This window comes from Diadema setosum, chromosome 9, assembly GCF_964275005.1.
Source record: "Diadema setosum chromosome 9, eeDiaSeto1, whole genome shotgun sequence".
NCBI classification, from domain to species: Eukaryota; Metazoa; Echinodermata; class Echinoidea; order Diadematoida; family Diadematidae; genus Diadema; species Diadema setosum.
This window is the reverse complement of record NC_092693.1, coordinates 12115912-12139312: the sequence shown is the minus strand read 5'-3', so window position 1 is coordinate 12139312 and position 23401 is coordinate 12115912. Positions and strand designations below refer to the sequence as shown.

The 23401-nt window shown below is 38.3% G+C and overlaps 1 protein-coding gene across 1 annotated transcript; it reads left to right on the top strand.

The window, feature by feature from the left end:
• Positions 1–2354: 2354 nt before the first annotated feature.
• LOC140232852 (uncharacterized) lies at positions 2355–20950 on the top strand. Its single transcript, XM_072312965.1, has 10 exons — positions 2355–2600; positions 3568–3740; positions 5201–5302; positions 6171–6292; positions 7226–7462; positions 8520–8632; positions 9063–9124; positions 12790–12943; positions 19003–19303; positions 19878–20950. Exons 1-10 carry the CDS (start codon positions 2355–2357, stop codon positions 20513–20515), a joined length of 2148 nt encoding a protein of 715 aa, XP_072169066.1. The 3' UTR covers positions 20516–20950.
• Positions 20951–23401: the final 2451 nt, after the last annotated feature.

Below are 23401 nucleotides of genomic sequence, written 5' to 3'. Positions count from 1 at the left end.
GAGTCGTCATAACAACATTATGCTTCTTTTCAATATCTATCCGCGCAACGAAACTTTCTCCATATCAAACTATGATGTTTTCCTCACATACATACACTCATATCACTTATTATAATGGGCTGACATTCAAATAAAGATGATAACCTATTTTGCACTCTAAAGCAAACATTCTTTAATGAACTATATCATCACCGCGTAGTTAAATGTTTGTTATGGTGATTAAACAGTGCATGCATTGGAAATTGAGGTGGAACAATCCACGCATGCACTGTTATTTGTCGGCCGATCCACCCCGGCGGCCGCGGCCGTCCGTTCCGTTTCAAACGTGAAGCCTGCATGCACTGGTGCCATACACACGACGGACAAGACTGTGTGTGTGTGTTGTACAATTACAAACGTACGACTCCTGCATGCACTGGTGCCATACACACGACGGACAAGACTGTGTGTGTGTGTTGTACAATTACAAACGTACGACTCCGTTTACGTTTCACCGAGCTCGGATGCTACAAGCTACGCTACGCGACGTGAATGATCCACCGCCGGTACGGTATTCCACGGTGGGTGTAATCACCAGAATGAGTTAGATCTCTACTGTAGAAAACTAAAATACAATTGTACTTGACTATGATGCCGTGGATCAACATTGTCGTTACCGAATGACGTACACAAGATCGGCAATGTCAATGGCTTGCTGAATTTCTCGAGTCTGGAACTGGAGGATCGAGGAGTCAGTAAAAATCGTATCCATATACACTGCAACACCACTAACGGGTTTAGTGCCAGTGGCAGTGGCTCTGCGGTGGATTTCACGTTATGTGCACCATAGTGTATACGACATTGTAGATCTAGGCTACTACATCTGTGACTGTGATCTTTTTGTTGGTAGGTATCTACTACGTTGAATAGAAATTAGGATTAACTCGGCTATGGTGGATCCCCCCTGTTTAGATCTTATCATTTTATTTTTAGCGGGCAATTACCACAAATACCAGATTACTGCTGTCGAAATGCTGAGTATACGCCCTTGAAAAGACTTCGAGTTTTAGGTTCAGAACAATTGTGTTTTGGCTACTTTTGGTTGAAGCCGAGGCCCGAACGAGCTTGAGCCGAGGTCGGAGTGTGGAGCAAACACCACCTAAAACATTATTATTAAACAGACAAGGGGATGACACCCCGATAGGGGTCCAACTCTAACGTAAACGGCATCGTACAGACACTCGAGAGTCGGACAGATGCCACAGCCCTGTTGCTGCTTGCTGTACACAGCAAGTCACACAGCATGTCTGATCGGGCTATAAAACACTTGTGAATGTCAGCATGGTCGGTCAATGTAAATTTACTAACGGTTAAATATCATTGCGTCTTAATATAACCGTTAATTTAATAACACTAAAGAACACAACATAGCTAAGCTTGACCGAAAGATCAGTCTCTATCTGGTCGTCGGGGATACATGTATGTTCTGTGGAGACTGTGTCTGGCCTCACGGACCCCTTCGAGGAGAGTGATAACGTTTAAATTGTAAACTAGACTCCTCCGGACAGACGGATCTTTCCGTCTAAGCTAACCTAGATTTCTATCTGTGACCAGCCCGAACTTAATACAACTGTAGCCTAATGTGTTAGATCAGATCAGGTCAGGTTCTGAAACCATTTAAAACAGGAGGTTGTTTCAGAGCCAGCTCCTTGGAATCTAGGCCATAGCAGCCTCAAAGATCCTCGGCTGCAGTCATTATTATTATTAATGCTCGGGGGTTCAAGCGGCCAATTTTTTGCCAACCTAAAAGTTATCACTGAGGGTCATTGCTGTCAAAACGTAAACAAACCAGGAGTCATGACCAACAGCTGCTGATAAATGCCACACGAATTGGACACTTGCGCTCAATCACATGTGCGGTTTTGATTTGAAGAGATAAAAAACCAAAAGATCGGTCTGTACATGTATCTTGTCGGGATTTTGTTCTGCGAAGACTACGTCTGGCTTCACAGAATTCCGCTGGAGGAGAGCCATAAATAATTGAAGTTAAAAAATTATCAAAAACCTTTGGATAGATGAATTTTCTGTCCAAAATAAACAAAACCCCGTGCTTTGTATCTGAGGGGAACTCCGTTACTATGGAAACTGAGCCAGTTGAGCCTGCTTGGGTGAAACCAGCCCAAGCAGTTTAAACAGACAATGTACTTGAAATGTTTTATATGAAGTACAGTGTAAACATGATCATAATTATGTAGATGCTGCACAGGATTGCAGCTCCATACAGAATTGGCAAGTTTGTCAATTTACATACTGTATAAGAATGTGGTATTGATAGCTTTTAAAATTGTATTTCAGGTTCTACAATGTAGATAGACATGAAGTCAAAGAGTAGAAGTGGAAAATCAACGGCAGACTCAAGTGAGGGCGCAAGCGGGGGAGGAGGTGGTGGTGGTGATGCCCAGACTGCATCCTTCAGGCGAACACCGCGTCAAAATGGCTGGAGCTGCCCTTCGCACCCACTGCAGTTTGTGGCGTGGTTCTTCTTGATCTCATTTAACATCATCTATCATGGCGTTGTGGTGCCCGTCCTACCCTACGAATGGCAACCAGCTGGATATATTGTATCCTTCAAACATGTGTCATTTACATACTCATTCCTCTCTCTCTCAAAAACAAAAATACTTCACTGTGTAACATATATTATGAGTACTTGTACAGTACCAGGGAATGGAAGGGGAACATGATACACTTGCATTGTTCTGAAATATCAATATGCAGTGAAAATAATCAAAGTACATTGAAGATACTTCCCCTGGTAGAGGTCTTTGTGGGAGCTATGTGCGACTGGAAGAGGTCACATGTGTACATCCCCATGTATAAAGTTTTGAACAATTCTTCAAATAAACTTGAGTGTTCACTTACAATGTAGGGCTATCTGAGCATGCATTCTAGTGGAAGTGTAATGTCAGTTATGCTTGTTGTCCACAATAACAACCTTTATGCAAGGTAGACATCTTGTTTCTAAAGCCATAAGGTTTGTTTCTGTGCGTAATGTTGGATTTTGAATACTCATACTTGTATGTTTTGATTTTCTTTTTGGAGCTATTGTTTCGTGATTGGTTTTGACAATATAATGTCATATTTCTGATGTCTGCCACATCAATGTAATGCATGTTACATTGACATTCCTATATTGTGAACTTCATTCCCATCTTTTACAGACTTTTTGAAATCAAAATGGCAAACTTCTGTTGGTCCATGTCCAGAAAACATGATCAAGGTCAGCATTACTAATTCATAGTGAGCAAAGTGTGATCTTTCTCCTTTACCCAGTAAATTTCATGTTTTGCACATGTCTACAGTATTATCTGACATTGTATTGAGGAATTCATGATCATTTGTACATTACATGGTAGTAGGGGGTAAAAAAAGTAGTTAGCAGTGTAAAATGCTGAATGAATATGAGTATTGTCAACCTACATGTACTTCAGATCCAGAAACTTGAAAAGAAGAAAAGAATTATTGTAATTTGCTCTGCTGGAACAGAAAAGGTGGTTAGTTGAACTTAACTGGCACCTGTGGCTACAGATCGTTGGACTGGCTGTGCTGTGCCACGTGATTGCCCATATCACCTGCCTGACGATCAACCCTGGTGACCCAAACACCTTTAAGAGGAAGCAGAAGCAGATGCCGACATTTGATCGCTCTCAGCATGCTCATGTGATAGAGAACAACCACTGCTATTTGTGTGAGGTGAACGTGTAAGTGCACATTGTTCATGCTGTCCAAGTTTGCCATGCGATGTAACCTGCAATATCCATCTCTGCCATCATATTCACTGTATGGCATGCATTTGATAACCGTCGAAATTGTAGCTTATGATAGAAGGTGCTAGATATCTTGTACAGTCAAACCTGCCTATAGGAACAATCTGAGGGAGACAACAAAGGTGGCCGCTAGAGACTGGTGGCCGCCATATACAGGGTATTGAACATGAGGCGTTTTCACATCAGCCAGATAAAAATCCCAGCTCGAGATATTTTTTGCGATCGCAAATTAGCACGCTATTTCATTTCCTATTCACATCAGCTCGAAGAGAATTAGCCTGAAATTTTTTCGAGCTAATTCGACAGCTGAGCATGCGCAAACTATACCAGTAGAGTGCACGCTTTCAAAAAAAAATACCCGCATGATCGCCATTTTTGTGTGCGAGTTGCCTCAACCGATTAGTCGATTACACTACATGCACATTTTGTTTATTGTTCCGATCTCACTGATTTCCTGCTCCAGATTTGTTCAGTTTTGTGTTTTATTGTATTCATTCATCGGTCATGGAAGTTGACGAAACCCTGCTTAATATTATGATGCAAAAGAGAAGACGCTGCGAGGAGAGGAATCGTGAACGATTCTTGGAATTTGTGAAGAGAAGGAACCGTTCATTTCTTCTGCTCACTGCCATGGTCGGGTCACACATGCTAGGCATGATGGAATGCATTGTGCTAATTTGTTGAGGGGATTTCACATTATCAAATAGCGCGCTAGTTTGCAAATTATCCCGCTATTTCGGAAATTTCCCGAGTTGGACTCGAGAAATTTTCTCGATCAGAGCGATAAAATTAGTGCGCTAATTTGTATTCACATTATCAAATAGTGCGCTATTTCGTGATTGGGTTAATTTTCCAAGTCAGAAAATAGCGCGCTATTTCAAAACATCGGGCTGAACTGAAAACTCCTATGAGGTATCTTTTCAGGGGAATTTTATTTAGCAGCCGTATATATGGCAGGTGGCCACTGCATGTTTGACTACATATTTGTATGATATTCTTGAGATACAAGTCTTTTGCCCTCAGTCTGAACTTGTTATATTAGCTGCTTTGAATTTCACTGTAGTACGGTATATTCAGAAATACGAATCAGAAATTCATATCTGCACCAGGTGTGCATGCAGATTCTTTTCTCTCTTTTTTTGTAGCATGGTTTTGACATGGTGTTTATCATCAGTTTTTGAAACGTTCATTCTACTGTCAAAAGGAAGGAAGGTTGTCAAGTCATCACATGGACATCTTGGTAAAAATCTTTGATTGTGACATGGATGGCTAGAAATGATGCATAAAACTCTTGTCTCTGTTCATCATTGAGAGTGATCTCATGTGTCATGGCTGTGTTGAGTGTAACCTGTTTGTGACATCATTCATGACACTGAATGTTTCCCTCCCTGCAGAGACAAGTCCTCCAAACACTGCAGCGCTTGTAACAAGTGTGTCATAGGGTTTGACCATCACTGCAAATGGCTCAACAACTGCATTGGTGCAAGAAATTACAGGTGAAACCTTTGCATTCATGCAGACTTTTTGGAGGAAAGATGTTAGTTCAAATGGTTCAAGCATTGCTCAAGCTGTGCAAGTTTGATTAGATTTAGATGTATACCATAACTTGTGAAGTATTTGTGAAGCATTTGTGTATTTCTGTGTTCTACAATACTTAGCTTTGGGAATTTGAGTCTATGGCTTTGAGAACAGGAAAGAGAATCATGTTGATAGATTATCAGCTCAGAAGGTGTTATTTCAATCTCGTTAAGTCTTATCACTATCTCCACACACAAATGTTGTATTCCTGGTTCTATGACATTTGCTCCCTTGACAGTTGTTCCCATGAAATATCTGCACACTAAGCCAAACAAAAATTCTACCCACAAATTAACTCTAACCCTAATCCTAATCCTCGCATCAATCTAAACCTAAAACCCTGTCATAACCCTAATCCTAACTCCAGTACATGGAGAAAATAAGACCGGAGTAACTGTTGCAGGAGCAAATATCGTGTCACATCGTATTTCATCATCAATGTACACTTGCATTTTGTATTAAATTTGTTAATTGAATTTATAAAAGTAATATCCTGAATTATTTTCTGTAGGGGATATACTGCCCTTGATAATCTCTTTTAATGCAGAGATGATAAGCAGGAGTATTTGAGAGTAATTACTGTATACACCACCCTTTGGAATGTTTTTATTTTCACAAATTTTGCAGGTCGGATGCTATTCGCAAATTTGTCAACATGCGAAATTGTTAACTCTGACCTTGACATGAATGTAAGGACAGAGTATAATGATTTGATGTCAGTAAATAGTTAAACATGATAATAGATGTATCATTTGTGAGTGTACCTTTATTTTCCATCTTCTGCAGAGTCTTCATAGCATGTCTACTTACTGCCTTTGTCAGCTGTCTGATAGTTTTTGGGGTAGCCCTTTATGTAACAGTAGCCTACTGGGTGAAACCATTGCTGTTACATCCCAGCGAGTTGGAAGGTGAGTTATTTTAAAGGGATGGTATAGTATTGGTGGAGATGAAAATTGGGCTTTTAACTTTTTGCGAGATACCAAGAAAATATTTATGATATAGTACAGAGCATACCATTTTAAGAGGAATTCAAAGTTCATTTGATGAAAATCGGGTTTGGAATGACTGAAACATCCAAAACAAAGTAAAACAAAGCGATCGTAATAAAGTGTGGGTCCCACACTTTATTAGAATCATTCTTTTTTGGATATCTTAGCCATTTCAAAACCATTTTTCATCAAATGTTCAATTCATAGAATTACATGCTCTTTCATATTTCAGAAGAGGTTTCTCATTATTTCACCAAGAAATGTTAGAAACCTGAAATTAGGTCTCAACCAAAACTATACAATCCCTTTAAGCAGTTTGGTTATGAGGGTAATATGCTAGATTAATGAGGTCCCCAAATGCCTGGCATGTTTGTTTTATTATCATACCTCATTCTATGTATAGATACTCCACTGGGAAATTTGCTGTGTGTAATTTACTGTGTGGCTGCGTTGTGTTAAATTTTAGTGAATAATCAAACGCTGTGCACTGCTGTGCGTCAGGAGAACTATTTAACATATTATTAAAGCCATGTCAGTGACTTGAAGAGCTTGTTATGTGCACTTTGTTCATTTTCATTGACTATCAATAGACTTTTGTTTTCTTCTTGATTCATACAAAATAGAGAAAAAGTTTTTTTTTTTTTTTAATGTGTGGGATGGTCTGAAAACATTTCTTTTTATCAAAACTTTTGTTCAAATGTTCAACTTACGTACATTGCTTCTAGATTTGAAGGTAAGAAAGGAAAATTTGTCTATTGATATACCTGTGTGTATTTACACGCTAAGTTCTAAAATCACCATGGATGTTGTGTGAGATAAGGTTTTGTTTCTCTTTCATGTTGCATGTTTCAGCTCTTCGAGCAGACAAGCCCTTCTCGTGCCAAGTACCTACCCCGACTTCTGAGGCGAATGCAATTACCCTGCAAGTAGCTACCACACCGGCCACAGGGTGCAACTTTCACGAGAATCTCAGGGTCTTTAGGCCAGTGTCTGGTTCTTCGTTCATCGCTGTTATCATTGTTCTGGTCGTCCTCTTGTTCATTTCCCTGGTACTGCTTGGTCATCTCCTGTGCTTCCACATGTATTTAAGTAAGTCTGATAATCTTGCATTGTGTGAATGAAAAACTGTAAGTATTGAAAGAGTAGCCTGTTATCCATGCACTTGTAATTTCCACAGATTTTTTATTACACATGGATTTTGATACAGAAAAGTCCTAATATCAAATATTTCTATGACGATCAGTGAGCTATTATAGAAATATTCTGTGAGTCCTCTCTGTTTTTACCTGAGTACACTTGCAAGGCTGCCAGTTAATATAATTTTACAATATTCATAATATTTTTCATGATCAATTTTTTTTTTTTTTTTTTAAAGTGAAAAATGGTTTGTTTGTTTTGTGAAATTTGATTTAGCTTGCCTGGTGTGTTCATGTTTCCAATTTTTTAAACCAGAGCATGGCTTCTGCCTTCAAAACAGTTTTGCTATTGTATGTTTCCATATCTGCAGTGATATGTCCCAATTGCCATGAAGCAACAACCTTGAAGTACAAGTTGTAATCATGTGACAATATGATACTGTGAATGATGTAAAAATTGACACGAACTGTGTCTTTTTAAGACAGTATGCTTTGTTAATGATTGATACCATATCTTAGAGAATATCTTGAGAACACTTCTTCTCTATTCCCCCTTCAGTGATGAATTTCATGAACTGTGTTTTTCTCATGACTAATGTGATGAGTTGCCTTCCATGATATTCTGATCAAAGCTAGTCATTTTGATATTCAAATGTAAAGTCATTGGTCACTTATATTGTTCAAGGTTGAAGTCTCCATCTGTCGTGAAAATGGGTGCTTTAAACAGCAGTTTCGATGCGATGATACATAAAATCTAGGCAGGAAAAACTGAGCAGTGGAATTTGCCTGTAAGTTCGAGTTTTCTGGATTATTTTCATTTGGCCTGTTTCATAGAGTAGTTTTACCAGTGAGGATGCACAACACAAGGCATTGGTAAGACCGTATTGAATCAAACAATTATCTTGCTGATAATTTGAGGCAAAGGTGGTATCCTGTTAGAATCAGAGCAATGAAATCATCTGAAAATTATACATTTTATCATGCCAATTTTCTATTTGGCTGAATTGCAGTTTCTCAAGGGCTCAGTACCTATGATTACATCATGAAGCAGCGCAACGATGTGGAGGAGCAAATGTCAACAGCCAAATCCAAGGACAAGAAGTGTTGTGGCTGTTCTCATAGGGTGAGACTCTGCTTTTGATTCAAGTGTCTCGATCATTTGTTTAATGTCTGTGTATTGTGAATGTGAATTCTAGCAGACTCTGTATTTGTATATGGAACTGGACAGTCTATATCATGGACATGAGGCTTGGATATTGCCGGGGATCACTCTACATCTCTCAAAATACAACATGTAAGAGCAGTGTAGGTGTCTTGAAACAAATTGCATTGATTGTACACTCCATCTATTAAGATGATTTGAAGTTGGTGCAGACTGCTGACAAATGTTGAAACACATTTTGTTTTTAATGTATTCTTGATATATAGATTTATAGAAAAACTAGTAAGTGGAAGAAAGGAGTAGGTTTATTAGAAATTCCCTATATGCAAGTGTGAAGTAAAAGGTGTGTTCCATTTTGTGTATTTTGTTGTTGTTTTTTTTAATCGGTTAGGGAGGAAAAGTTGCCCCTGCCAAAGAAGGGACTGAAGACATAGAATTACAAAGTGCAAGAAAGTAAGTATGCATGAATGATACTACAAATGTTCTTCTTCATGTTTTATGTTCACACTTTAGTGTTCCATTCATCTGCACATTCTCGTGTAATGTAGCACTACCACTTTCTTCATAGCTTCTGTATATCCTTTGTATTCCATTTTGCTACTTTGATTTTTCCCCCTCATCAAGTTTCTGTTATGTGGTATTCAAAGTATACTATTAATATGCTTACATGACCTTTCTACCCCAATCTTATTGTATGTGGTTTGTAAGGAAATTTTGTTTCTTTTTTTTTTTTTTAGTGCAATTTTTCAAACTGTCTGTTTTATTCAGGGTTATTAAGCCTTCAGTGGCTGAAAACAACAACAACAACAACAACATCAAAGCATATTGCAAAACTTTTGGTGTAGGGTTTGGTCATTCTGTCAGTTCAGATGCAGAATGTCATAAAAAGAAAATCAACATCAGGTAAAACTTATTACATTCATGCAGTAATGTGGGAGGACACTGATATCAACACTATGCAGTGTATAGTTGAGGGATCTGTTCATGAAGATTTCTCTGTGCTCAATTCTTGTTATACAGGATATAAATGTGCTAGAAAAAAAAAAAATATGGGTTTGCTTATGGATGAGAGACTTTCATAATACCCAAGATAACATGTTGTCTACAATGTGTTTTTTGCAATGGGCAAATATCTGGTAGAATTTTTTGTCTTGTTTTGTTATCACTAGATGTAGTCGTCAAATTGGTCTCTGTTGGCTCATAAAGATACTAATTAGCTTTTGCATCAATTGATTGGAGGTCACTAACAATTTGTCAGTGTGGAGGCTTCCCAAAAGAGCTGAGTGGGATAATTATGCGTGATGTGTTCTGCCTACCGTAGTGCAGCTCCAGGAAAGTGAGGTTGTCAAACTATTAACTAGAAAAGCACTCGTAGAGCGCAGACCCCCCTCCAAGCCAGCAGCTCATTTCCACCCATACACACAAGCAGTTTCCCAATAAAGAAGCCTTTTGTTTACATCATCAGCTTCCAGCTGTGTGGCGCCATGCCCAAGCATAGCACACGCTTCAGTGCGCGTATGTGTAAACCTCCAGTACGCGCAGCTTGAACCCCCAAGTTTGTTGACCCCATATGCCAAAAGATAAAAAAAATCCTTCAAAAATCCATACAAATTCCTGGATCACTACCAAAATTTGATCATCTGCTTCTTGTGTCATTTTTGACTTTTCCTGCAAGTTTCATTTAAATCCGTTTACAACTTTTTGAGTTATTTTGCAAACAGACAAACCAAGGCTGATGATCACTTAACCTCCTCCTTGGTGGAGGTAATGATTTATCTCCACCATTTGTTCAGTTCCTTTCACTTAATGTAGGTAGCAGAACATGTGACCTTGAGAAAACTCCACCATCCGCGTAATCTACTGTGACACTCAGCCTATCTGAGGATGTAAATTTACTGTATGTGACGTGCATAACACCATAATCCATTATTTGTAGCCCAGTAGGTGGTATTCCATTCAAGATGTTGTCAACTCCCCCTTCCCCATATGACTAACAGAAATGCTGCTTGCCTTGAAATAAACCTCACAAGTCATGTTCAGTAACATTTGCATGTTCTCTTGTTTTTCTTTCTTTTCCTTGTCAATCTTATACAATCTAATCTAACATATCATTGCTGTTCAGTTTCCCTGATATGCTATGCATGTTAGTTTGCACTTTGCACCTTTCACTCTTTCTCAGTGCACCTGCATGTGTGACAACTAACCAACTAGCTAGAGATGCAAAAGCTCCTGATCCTCCGTACTCGGGTGTCATGAGTGCTGAGGCCCTTATCCTGTAACCTTGCTCTGTCTGCCTTCTTCAATCAACTAATATTAGCTTTTAGTAGGTATTCTTTCTCCTCTTCGCAGACATCCACTGAGACAAGTGTGGCAATTTACAATACATGATATGTGTATAAATATTTTCCCGATTTGCTGTGCATGTGTTTCATAACTCCTGTCATGATGAACAATTTTGCCAGAATGCATATTTGATGTTACTGTCAGACAATTTCAATTTGAAGTTCAGAGTGTAGTACATTTGTAAAGGATGGTATTGTGTTGGTGGAGATGAGGATTGGTCTTTTACCATTTTGCGAGATACCTAGAAACCACTTATGAAAATAGTACACAGCATACCATTCTGAGAGGAATTCAATGTTTATTTGATGAAAATTGGTTTTGGAATGGTTGAGACATCCAAAAACAGAGTAAAACAAAGCGATCGTAATAAAAGGTGGGTCCAACCTTTTATTAGGATTGCTTTGTTTTGGATATCTCAGCCATTTTTCAAAACCAATTTTCATCTAATTAACATTTAATTCCTCTTGGAATTACATGCTCTTTCATAATTCATAAGAGGTTTCTCATTATCTCAGCAAAAATGTTACAAACCAGAAGTTTGGTCTCAACCAAAACTATACAATTCCTTTAATTCAAGTTGTCAGCAGGTAGTTTTCATAGACAGTTTTATATATATATATATATATATATATATATATATATATATATATATATATATATATATATATATATATATATATATATATATATATATATTATAGAGAGAGAGAGAGAGAGAAAGAGTTATGCTGATTACCCACTGGGTCATTGTCAACAGTTGTTCCAGTGGGAAATAATGATATAAAACACTTTTTATCACTTACCAAACACATTATCGACATGTTGGCTACTTGTCAGGGTTTTATTTTTGGAAACTGGCTATATGAGAATAAGTGTACTGCGGGCATGACAGGCATGTGTACATTGACCTTTTCTCCCTTGGTGATGTCAAAAAACCTTATAAATGAGACTTATGGAAGACCCACTGCCAAATTTATGAATATTTCACCAACTTGAGAGATTGGTAATGTTTGTCAGAACTTCATAGGTGAACAATCAGTATCTCGTTACAGATTGCTAAGGATTTTCTGTCAACCTCAGAAAATCATTTCATACATCCAAGCTTGATCTAATCTGGAAATTATTTGAATAACTATATCGATTGATATTGAAAAGCTAATGAGATGCAATAGTGTGTTGTTCTATACACAATAAGTATTTGTATCGATCATGCTACTTGTTCTCGGATGTCCAAACTGCCAATTCACAACTCATATGTACCTGTACCTTGTGACCTATTTACAATGTATATAGCAGTTACACATTTCTGATGTGGAAACATAGTTCTCATTTGCCTGCAGAACTGTTGATTTTTCTTCAGGCATAAACGTGGTGTGTTAAGATCAAAATAATTTTCCACCTTTGATCTTAAAATACTCGAGATCAACTCCTTATCCTGGCAAATCACATCAACCAGACAAGTTTCTCGATAGACCCTATTGATACATTGCAGGCAAATTCCAAATGTTGGAAGATGAATTTTGAGCCCTTTAAGAGCTATGTTTAGGCTTTGCAAAAAAAAAAAAAAAAAAGAAGAAGTAATAATAATAAATAAATAAATAAATAAATAAATAAATGAATAAAAGTGATTATAAATTTTTTTATCTGTGATATGTTAAGTGTACAACACCTCTGTTCCACATGTTGCATTCATGTAGATGCATGCTTTGTGTGCTATTATCTTTATTCACTATGGTGAAGTTTTAATGATTTTTACCTGCTCTCCTTTTCGACAGAGAATCAGGAGAAATTGGAATAGAAGCATCAGTCACAAACAGCGTATCTGTAAGAGAGAGTGAAAGCGTTGACATCCCCAGAGAGACAGCAGTGGTGATCCACCAGGAGGGTAAAGAGTCAAAAACGAGTCGATCATCAGGTGTCAAGACAAAGGTGAGGGCCTGCTGGAAATATCTATTGCATGGAAGAATGATCACCTCTACAAATACAACTTAACCCTAACTAGGCTGGGGGGGGGGCCTCCAAGGCCCCTCAACGTTTCGCACGATATATCGCTATCGCCGCAATGTTTCATGACTTTTTTCTTTCAAGTCTCCCGCATCTTTTGACACCAAATTTGCTGTGCCCGGGCGCGCGGTTCCGAAGTTGCGCATGAATACATATGTGCTTGTCAGACCAAAAATTGCTCAAAAACGTGAATTCGTGTACAATTTCAATGCAAACTGTGCTTACAGTTAACTCTTAAACACCATATCACAAACATTTGTAAGTCTGCATCATGGGGTATTTTCAAAATAGGGAAGATCAGGCGTCTGCTTGATCAATCATCAGCTGAGCGGCTCGTCCATGCCTTCGTCTCCTCCTATCTGGACTACTGCAACTCCCTCCTTGCTGGCCTCCCTCTTTCTCACATATCCCCTCTCCAACGTATCCAAAATTCAGCCGCTAGATTAGTCTCCCTTAGTAGGAGACCTGACCATATATCTCCTGTTCTCCGCTCACTCCATTGGCTTCCAGTCCATTCCCGTATTACTTTCAAGATCCTTCTTCTGACGTACAAAATCACACGTAATCTTGCACCCATATATCTTCAAAACCTAGTCTCTCTCCGCTCCTCCTCTTCTGCCAGACCCCTCCGTTCATCTTCCTCTCTCCAATTACTTCATGGCCCACGTACAAAAACCTGTTATGGTGACCGAGCCTTCTCTTCCATTGCTCCCACTCTTTGGAATAAACTCCCTCTTTATATTCAGAATGCCTCATCTGTTAAATCATTTAAAATTCTTCTCAAAACTCACCTGTTTAATCAGTTGTATTTTTTTTTTTTTTTTTCTGGAGGCGCACACAGTTATCAATTATTGTACCATTGCATCACATGTATTTTTCTTTTCTTTTCTTTTCTTCTTCTTTTGTTACTGTTAACGCTGATTTTGTTAATGCTATTGTGTTTTCTAGTCTGTTTGTATGAGTAGCAAAAGTTCGCTTAGAAACGTCAGTATGAAGCGCCATATAAATGCAATAATTATTATTATTATTATTACAGGCAAATTTCAGAAAAGCATGGTTATTTAGGGGTTTTATTGATTAAAATCAATTGATGACATATTTACTTGTTCTGAACAATGTTGCGGACAAATTTCATCGAAAATACAATGAAAAACTCAAAGTAAAAAAGAACAAAAAAATACATAAGAAATTTAAAAAACAATACTTCAGAAATTTTTTCTGATTGCACAGTTTCTTTCTCTTACATTTGTTAAGGACACTAAAAAGAATATTTACACAAAAAATGTGCCTGTTTTGAGCTTTATTTAGTGATTTATACCAAATTGTCTGATTTCATGCATTATTATGCATAAATTAGCATAATTTAGCATAAATGATAATTTCTTTAAAAATTAACTTCATGGGGGGGGGGGAGCCTGGGAGGGCCCCCCCCCCCCCCCCCCCCCCCCCCCCCCCAGCTCTATCATCTACCTAAATAGCCCGGCCTAGTTAGGGTTAGTAGACCTCCTTAGTAGTTCCTCCTTAGTTAATAGACCTCCACGAAGAAATCATGGGGGGATCGGTCATTTGCACATGCTGGACCTTACCTGTGGAATCAGTTGCCTCAAGCTATCCGTTACATTTCGAATGTTGACTCCTTTAAAGTTGCCCTCGAGACTCATTTGTTCGTAACCATTTTCCAGTAGAATTGTATATTATGATTTTTTTTTTCATTATCATTATTGTGTCATTCATTTTCATGTGCATGTTTGTGTAAGGATTTTTATATTTCATAAGTTATTTCTTCTAATGCGCCTTGAGCATGTTAGCTATGTGGAATTGGCGCATTATAAGTACCCTGTATTATTATTATTATTATTAGCTCTAACAACATGTAGTTGTATGGGTCATAATGAGTTCCGTGCTGTTGTGTATAATATGATGCTGCACACCATACCCCTTGGTACCATCACACTCCTGTTTACAGCATTGTGTAGCACCATCTTTTGTTGATAGAATGTACACTTACACATTGCTCTTTTATATGGGAGCTTAATTTTAGCAATTGGTGATAACTATTCCAGTGCCAATACAGTACTGTTGTGATGTGTTTAGTGTAATTACTGCAATAATAGTGATAAAATTTATATATATATTTTTTTTTTATATAATCATTTAGTGAATGATAATTGATATGGAAAAAGTTAGACTGGCTCATTTGATCTGTGCAATAACTGGCAGACCATTTCTGATCTATGCCTACCATGTATATCATTGATTATAATGCCAAAAAAAAAAAGTTTGCCAAAGTTACAGGGATTTGAGGGAATGCGACAGAAGTGCACACACGAACTATAGCATTACTTTATTATAAATGAAAGAAATTGACACTTTGAAACCTATTTCTCATACTGAACAGATTTCAATTTCCCATTTACTTCGACAGACCCAAGATCAGTTATTAAAAAGGAATTCATAAGAGTTTTTGTTTTGTTTTGTTTTGTTCATAAGTGCTACAAAACCTCTTGCATAAACCACTAGAAATTGCTCTGAATAAATTTATTAGTGGATGTACTTTCAAGGTTATGTATGGTAGAGCGAGGGGCTGGGTGGGGGCTAGTTTTTACATAACAACAACCAGATGCTAGCATGAAAGTAAAAGCATACAAATATTTGTACTTGCCATATGGTCCAGTAATTAATGTCCTGATTCCGCAGAATTAAAAACACATGAAATTCATCTTGCCTGTCAGAGTGTGAAAAATGACTCGCGTCAAAATATCCACCTTAGCCGTAGTTCATGCGTGGAGATGAATATGACTTACCTGAGCTTGGTTTTATACCATTGGTATTCTTTTGATTTGAATGTGTCTGATATGGAGGATGAATTCTAATGAACCATGTTATATTGGGTAAACACAGTCAAATTGCTACAGATGTGAAATGTACTGTTTCAAATTTTGTTTTGGTCATGTAAGAAGTAATAAAATCACTCCTATGTACTCAACACCACCCAGCATTAAATTCAGTTACCAGGGTACATGAATTTTGAAAAAGAAAAAAAAATTAAAGAGGAATCAAGAATATGTTGATAATGGCATTGGATACATATTATGTAGGTTGCCACCCAGAGACCTACAATGTGCATTGTAGTTCATATGCTGAGGTACATTATGTTTGTTCAAGACTACATAAACCACTCACTTTTCTCTCACAGGTCAGTGTACACCTTTAATAGTGATACAAAATGGTCCAACTCATTGAGCATTCTACTTAAAGATTTTGTATTTTGCATTCTGATTGTTATATGAAAAGTAGCTTCTTTGTTAATGCTACATGCCACCAAGATATCCATAACTTAAAATCGCTCAACCACCCACTTTGCTGTTACTCTTAAAATTCATTGCGAGGGATATTTTAAAACAATTACATGGCCATTGTTCGAAGTTCTGGTTAAACTACGTGCCCTAAAAAAATAGTACTATTGAAGTCACCTCATGCACGTAATTTAAAACCAGAACCTCTCGGGCCTGGTATATTTGTATACTATATTGCACAATGTGTTTATGGCAGTACTGTAGTTGGTGTCAGCATTATAGCCTGCACAGTGCACTTGATACTGTAGTTGCCCTTCTCTGTCAACAAGGAAACGTGTAGGAGTTGATTGATGGCTACTGAAAAAATACAATCAAAAGCAGTACTGGCAGTTTTTTGTGTTGGCAGAATGTATTGGTTGCATCAAACCACAATGAGCTGTGACAAACCATTCAAGTTGGTGGTAACTTCTTTTAATAACAATCAAGAATCTCCTTAATTAACTTCACTACATAATCAGAGTGTTTTACAAAGACAAGTAGAAGACACCATGATAGTAACACCCCTTATGTAAAGAACAATTTTATATTGATTTGTATTTTTTTTTTGGGGGGGGGGGGGTGGGGTGGTCGTGAAAACCTAAATCTTACTAATCATGGCTTACATTGGTAGCCAGTGTGGTAGACATATCAGAATAGTTTGTTACGTGTTATAGAACCGTGATATATGCCAGGTTATATGCCAAAGGAACTCAACACATTGAGTGGAAGCAGTGGTTAAACTCCTTGGGAATTTTTAGTCTTGTTATAAGAAAATGATAGGTTGTCATTTTTATTTCTTATGTGTTTTGTTGTTTTCCAATTTTCTTCTGTATTTTATTTTCTCAACCTTTTTTGGCTGTATATAATATGTCTATGTGCTAGAGGGTGTGCATGTGTGTGTGGATGTGTGTTTGTGTATGTGGTATTTGTTTTACACTATGTGACAAAGTTATGATACTTTGTAGAAAATATTTACATAACAAAAGAAAAGTTTTTGATTCTGGCTATACACAGTCATGTAGAAATAGCGAAATTTCAGCGACTTGTGTTCGGTTAGTGTAATTTGACACCGGTACCATAGGTCCGATTACCATAAATTTGGTATCAAAATGTGCAGAAAGGATCAGAAAGAACAGTTGTGGAATTTCTTTTCGAAATACTATAAAGGCATTAGGAAGCACCGACAAAAATTCAACTGGGGGGGGGGGGGGGTGGGGAGGGGTGGGGAGGCATAATATTAGGGTCAAATGAAATTCAGTTGACTCCTTCATTGTACAAAACTTCAACTGGCAGTGTAAACTCAAATTTATCACATGCATACTTCATGCTATCACAAAAACTAAAGGGAAAGAAACAATTTGATAATTACTGTATTTCAATACCTTGTCTGAAAAGGAAAAAAACAGAGTGAAGGCGTGAATCCATATTTGTGACCAAATACTGAGATATGCCTTAAATTGTTGATACATAGTGCCATCATTTATGGGTTCACCCCCTCCAGTCAACATGCACAGGGGTATATATAAAGAAGGCCTAAAACATCTTGTGATACAGTTGCCTCTGCCAAGAATGTTTGCTCTCTATATGTGTGCAATATTTACTTTATCTTCGCTAAGAAACCAACAGCTGCATTGAAGCTTCATGAGACTGCATGCTATGTAGCACTTTTGATTTGCCAAAATACATTGTGCCTTATCCTAGCTTTGTTTCTCTGCTAACATTATTCTGTGAGACCTTATGAACTTTGCATACTTCTACCGAGTTATGTATAGTGTGAATAATGGATACCATGTCTTTTTCTTTTTTCTTTTGTATTTGAGCTGGGTGCACACTTAGTGCAAAACCATGTTTTCAAAAGACATCTCTGTTGGCTTTGTTAAAGCTGGACTACCAGTGATCTCATTTCTTTTGTCGGGACAGCCTTTATGGTGTTGTATATATTGCAGTTATATTGTCCCAAGAAACAGATGCTCAGTAGTTCTGTATTGAGTTTAAATTCAATATATTTCATTTCCTTATAAGAGACTGTTTTTTTTAATGATTTTTATTTAAACATTGAAGAATGCAATAATAAACTGCAACATTTCATTAATTGTTTGATTTATAAAACAAATTAATCATTGTGTAAAAATGGGTAGAAAATAGACGACATAGGCATCCGCAGTATTAGAGAAAATCATATAAAAAGTATTGAAGTGTTCGTACATGTGAAACTTAAATACAAGTAAAGGAATAATGACACACATAGGTAGAAGTCAAACTGACTTAGAAATCCTTTGCATGACATATGGAATAACTTGCTTAATCTTGCAGAGAAGAGTAGGAAATTTATAGCCAATTTTGAACAGATTAAAATGCCTGTGAAACAAAATGAGTATATGATATTTATGGTAGTGTACATATGTGTATAGTGTCACTGTTGCACTCGTAAACACTGTCAGAGGAGCACTTTGTTTGTGCACTGTTTGGCATTTTGTTCCACATCTTTTAACCAAGATGAGACAGACCACTCCTTGAAATTTGTGCTAGGTTTGGATACATTTAAGAGTAGAATCATTTATCTTTATCCATACATTTTTCGCCCCCCCCCCCATCCCCCTCTCTCTCTTTCTCATTGTCTTCTGCCCTCATTGACACTCCTGAATGTAGAAAAAGAAAAAGAAGAAATTTTTGCCGAGGGCCCTCCCACCTCCACCTTCCCTGCTCATCAGCCAGCAGCAGACGGGCAATCTTCATGCCACCACCGTCATCTCCCAGGCCGGCTCCTCCCCCGTCACGTCCCCCATCGTGGAGGAGACCTGGCTCTACCCCAATGGGATGGGAGTCGGGGGAGGCCTGTCGCAGGCACCGACCGAGACCTACATCGAGCAGCACATCGTGCGGCGTTTCAGCATACCTTCTTCGATGCAGCAGGGGGCAGGGGTTGCCCCAGTGCCCTACCCTATCCACAGTGAGTAGACATGGATTCATTCTTTTGATACATACATATTTATTCATGTTTTTTTTTCTCTATTTTCTGCCATTTCTTGAGAGACTTCCTTCCCAAAATTAATGTGGCACCTATTAAAGAGCCAGTTTTGAAAGTGAGTGCCATACGCAATTCGTTGGTGGTTGAAATTTGATTTTGGCCCAGTTTTTGTCCTACTTTCAGCAAGTTTTTACACATATACATAGGCGTTCAAATGAATAGAATGCTGTTTCATGTAGGGACTTGAAATAGTGCCAGGAAAATAGTGTGATTTCAACATGGTATTTCTTCATCTCTTTTCATCCAGTGTGAGGATGGTGCTTTAGAAATATGAAAAGGTAGCTTTAAAATCAAAATATGATCCTGACCACCATCAGTTTTTATGTTAAAAGTCATCTTATTTGATATTAATATTTTGTATCTCCTGTGCTCTTCTTCTTGTAGTGTGGCTTGTCAGTTTATATCGTAAGCCATTTTATCCAAGACTTTGTTTCCATCTGATGTGTTTATATGGGAGAGAAAAGTTGAGCCAGAATCTTATCAATTTCCCTTGTAGCCTCCAGCAGTGTGAATGACCTCCTGCCCTTGAGTGCCAGGAGCATGGCGTCGGGCGTCCCCCTACAAAGGGCCACCGCTCTCCCTCCCCTGGGGCAGATCAGCATGGAACCACCTGTGCCTGCCCTGGACTACCACTCATCTTCAGCCGAGTCCCTGCACGAGCTGGCGGCATCAGAAAACAGCGCTGGGGCACTCAAGAAGCTGCAGGAGGCGACCAATCTGTCTGCCTCGTTCCCACCTGCCCAGCAGAGCCCAGCCAAGGCCCAGAAGACCCCCATGGGACAAGATGGTGCCACAGGGAAAAAGAAGAAGGTAAAAGTGAAGCACAAGTCTGTGAACGACAAGAAGAAGAAATCGCCGTCCAAGGAAGCGGACTCGAAAGGTGGTCGACAGCAACTGAGCTCTGCGCACGATAATAGGGAAGTTCCCCCCAGCACATTTGATGGAAATTGTGGAGACACTCCAGCACCCACTGTACCCCTCCTTGATCTCAGCGGACTAAAGGGGGAGGAAGATTCCCCACCGCCGCCTGCCGTTACCTCTGCCTTGCCTAGCAGTGATCCTCCGGTCAACCTGGAGGATGATGAGAGCCTTGTCAGAGCCAACAGGAGGCGGTCTATGCTGATGATGCGCTGAACGTCAACACGCCGTAATATACTCGCTGTTTTAACCGGGATCACCAATCGATTCATATGCTTGCACTCTCACCCTAGGAGTTTGATGATAGAGAAAAGACATCCTACGCTGCAGATTGTTGACTGCATGCTGCTGCCAAGCATAACTGGTTGGAATGAATTAACCAAGCTGCATGGACACATTATTCAGATTTGAAACAGGTTTCTTTTATTTTTGTCTCTCTGGTAAGGGAGAGATAGAGATTATTGATATTCAAGTTTTGACACTTGTGTGATGGACTTCTCAACATGAAATGAAATGTTTTACATCTATCAGATGAACTTAGACATGTTTCATTTTATCCGTCCCCTAAGTCCCTGTGCAATATCAGCACACTGCACCAGAGTCACAGCTAGTAGCTGCCGTGACTGTTTTAACTTTTGACCACATACCTGGATTGCCATGTGGTATTTGTGAATAATTTCCACATTGGTATCTTTGTATATGATAGAATCTGTTAATGTGGCTATCCTATGTGTGCTTATGTGTGTACATGTGTATGTGTGCACGTCTGTTTGTGTGTGAAGGTAGTTATTCATTTTAGAAATTGATGAAGTGATATATAAATAGCAGAAGTATAGCAATCAGCCACAGACAAGACAAGCTTGTCTGAAACCAAGCAAAGCTAGTGTTCCCACTGAATTGTTTTTATTGCTTGTTTTTTAACCAAGTGGATAGACAGTAAGCAGTAATGTATCACTTCTATGAAGAGAAAATTGAAAGAAAGATATATGCAGACCATCATATTTTCACTTCAGGTCATCCTTCAAAGATGGAAGAAACATTCACAACCTATTGGACATACTTTCCACAGAACTGACTTTCAAGATGTGTAAAATTTACAGTTTGTATTCATTGATTCTTCAACTTTGATGATATGTGCCACAATAGTAGTACTTCTGTTTTGAATTTTATGTAAGAATCTGAAGGGCATTAGATCTGTCAAAATGTCTTTTACAGAGGTTATACATTGCTACATATGCAACATTTGTAGTTGAAACATGAAGCTGTAGTTCATGTTATCCCATTTCATGAAAAGTCGAATGTTGGATCAATTACTGGGAATGAAATAAGAGCTGCAAGTACAGTCTACTGTGCAAATCATTGTAACTTGAAAGTGTCTCTGTTAATCCCAGAAGCATCTAGATACAGCTCATCGTCATCTCAAATCTTTTATGTGCAATGGTCATGTATATGTATGTCTTTTCAACTAACTGGGCCCCTGCCATTTAATTACTTAACTTTTGTTTCCATTTGGATTTACACTAATGGCTAGACAAGGCTCAGTGTTGTAGTGTGGACAGTGATCAGTGTTCCACATTGAAATTGCCAAAGAGTTCTACATGTCAAAGAATGTCAGTAAAGGCAGTAATTCTCTATTTGTGCTAATTCTCTATTTATGCTAATTCTCTATTTATGCTAATTCTCTATTTATGCTACTTCTGTATTTAGGCTTAATTCGATGATTTAATTGCATTCTATTGAGCAGAGTCTATCGAAATGTAGTGGTTTATGTAAAGGAGATTCAGATTGTACATTCCACAATGCAATGCTACATTTTTGTATATGTTTTCTGTTGCATGGATGCAGTATTTTTTGAGAAAAGTCGATTATTGTAACATATAAGTGAAAAGGTACTGCGTTGTATTGCTTAAATAAAAAAGAAAAAGAAAAGAAAACCTTAAAGGGTGTGTACAGTTCTGGTCGAGGTGAGGATTTAGCTTTTAACGTTTTGCGGGATATTTAGAAACCACTCTATGAGATGTCAAAGAGCATGCAGTTCTAAGGGGTATCAAACGTTTATTCGATGAAAATCGGTTTTGAAATGGCTGAGATATCCAAAAACAAGGTGAAACAAAGAGATCCTAATAAAGTTGTGGCATGTCGCCTTTTATTATTAGCACTTTTTTGGATATCTCAGCCATTTGAAAACCAATTTTCATCAAATAAACGTTGAATCCTTCTTAAAATTACATGCTCTTTCATATTTCATAAGAGGCTTTTCATTATCTCACTTAGGAATGTTCAAAACATGAATCCCCACCTCAACCAGTACTGTACAGTCCCTTTAACTTGACGGCAGAGAGAGACAATATTAATGTCCTCAATAGTGATCATTCAATCAGGTCTGTACTGTATTCTATCACCTTACAGCAGTTGATACATGTATTCCTTTTTTTTTTTTTCCAGCAGAATGCTTTTGCAGGGTTGACAACTTTATCTCAGATGATGGCGAGTTTGTACATGTCTCACAGTGTTTGTACCCAAATGAGCCAAGATTTCATTTCTAGTAGAAAGGCACAAAGGTCTTTTAAGACTTAAGAGGATATTATTACATTTGCATGATTGGTCTTCGACATGCCCCTGCTCAGCTTAAGATGTAATGTCCACATTAATCGTCTGACCATAGCTTTGACGTTGTGATATGTCAGCTGCACGAGGTATCAAATTAATGGCAGCAGTAGAAAGCCTATTATTTTTTTAGGAGACTCGGACGGTCAGTTGCCAGTGCAGTGCAGTCAGCTGCAGTTAAACCCCTTCTACTGCTAGCAGTGCTTTTAGGAGTTTATAGAGCTGTAACTGACGTGTCTGGGCACCGTAAATGTAAATCAAGGTGAGACGCCCTCCGTTTGCCAGACATGCCAGAAGGTCATGGGGAGTGTAATGGGCTCATTCTCGGAAACGAAATGAGCTCTACATTGAGCTGATGAGGTAGATAGCTCTGCATGCTCATAAATATTGACACGCTGCCATTCATTTGAAGCAGTAAACCCTTTTCATGTTGGGAAATTACAAATATCTTCAGTAATTACAAGGATATTCGCGTAACAAAAAAAAGAAAAAAAA

Excerpts from the sequence above, each read along its gene's own strand:
- LOC140232852 (XM_072312965.1), top strand. The coding sequence starts at position 2,355 with ATGAAGTCAAAGAGTAGAAGTGGAAAATCAACGGCAGACTCAAGTGAG. Across the intron at positions 8,633-9,062 it reads GTTGTGGCTGTTCTCATAGG|GGAGGAAAAGTTGCCCCTGC; the intron begins GTGAGACTCTGC and ends TTAATCGGTTAG. Across the intron at positions 19,304-19,877 it reads AGTGCCCTACCCTATCCACA|CCTCCAGCAGTGTGAATGAC; the intron begins GTGAGTAGACAT and ends TTTCCCTTGTAG.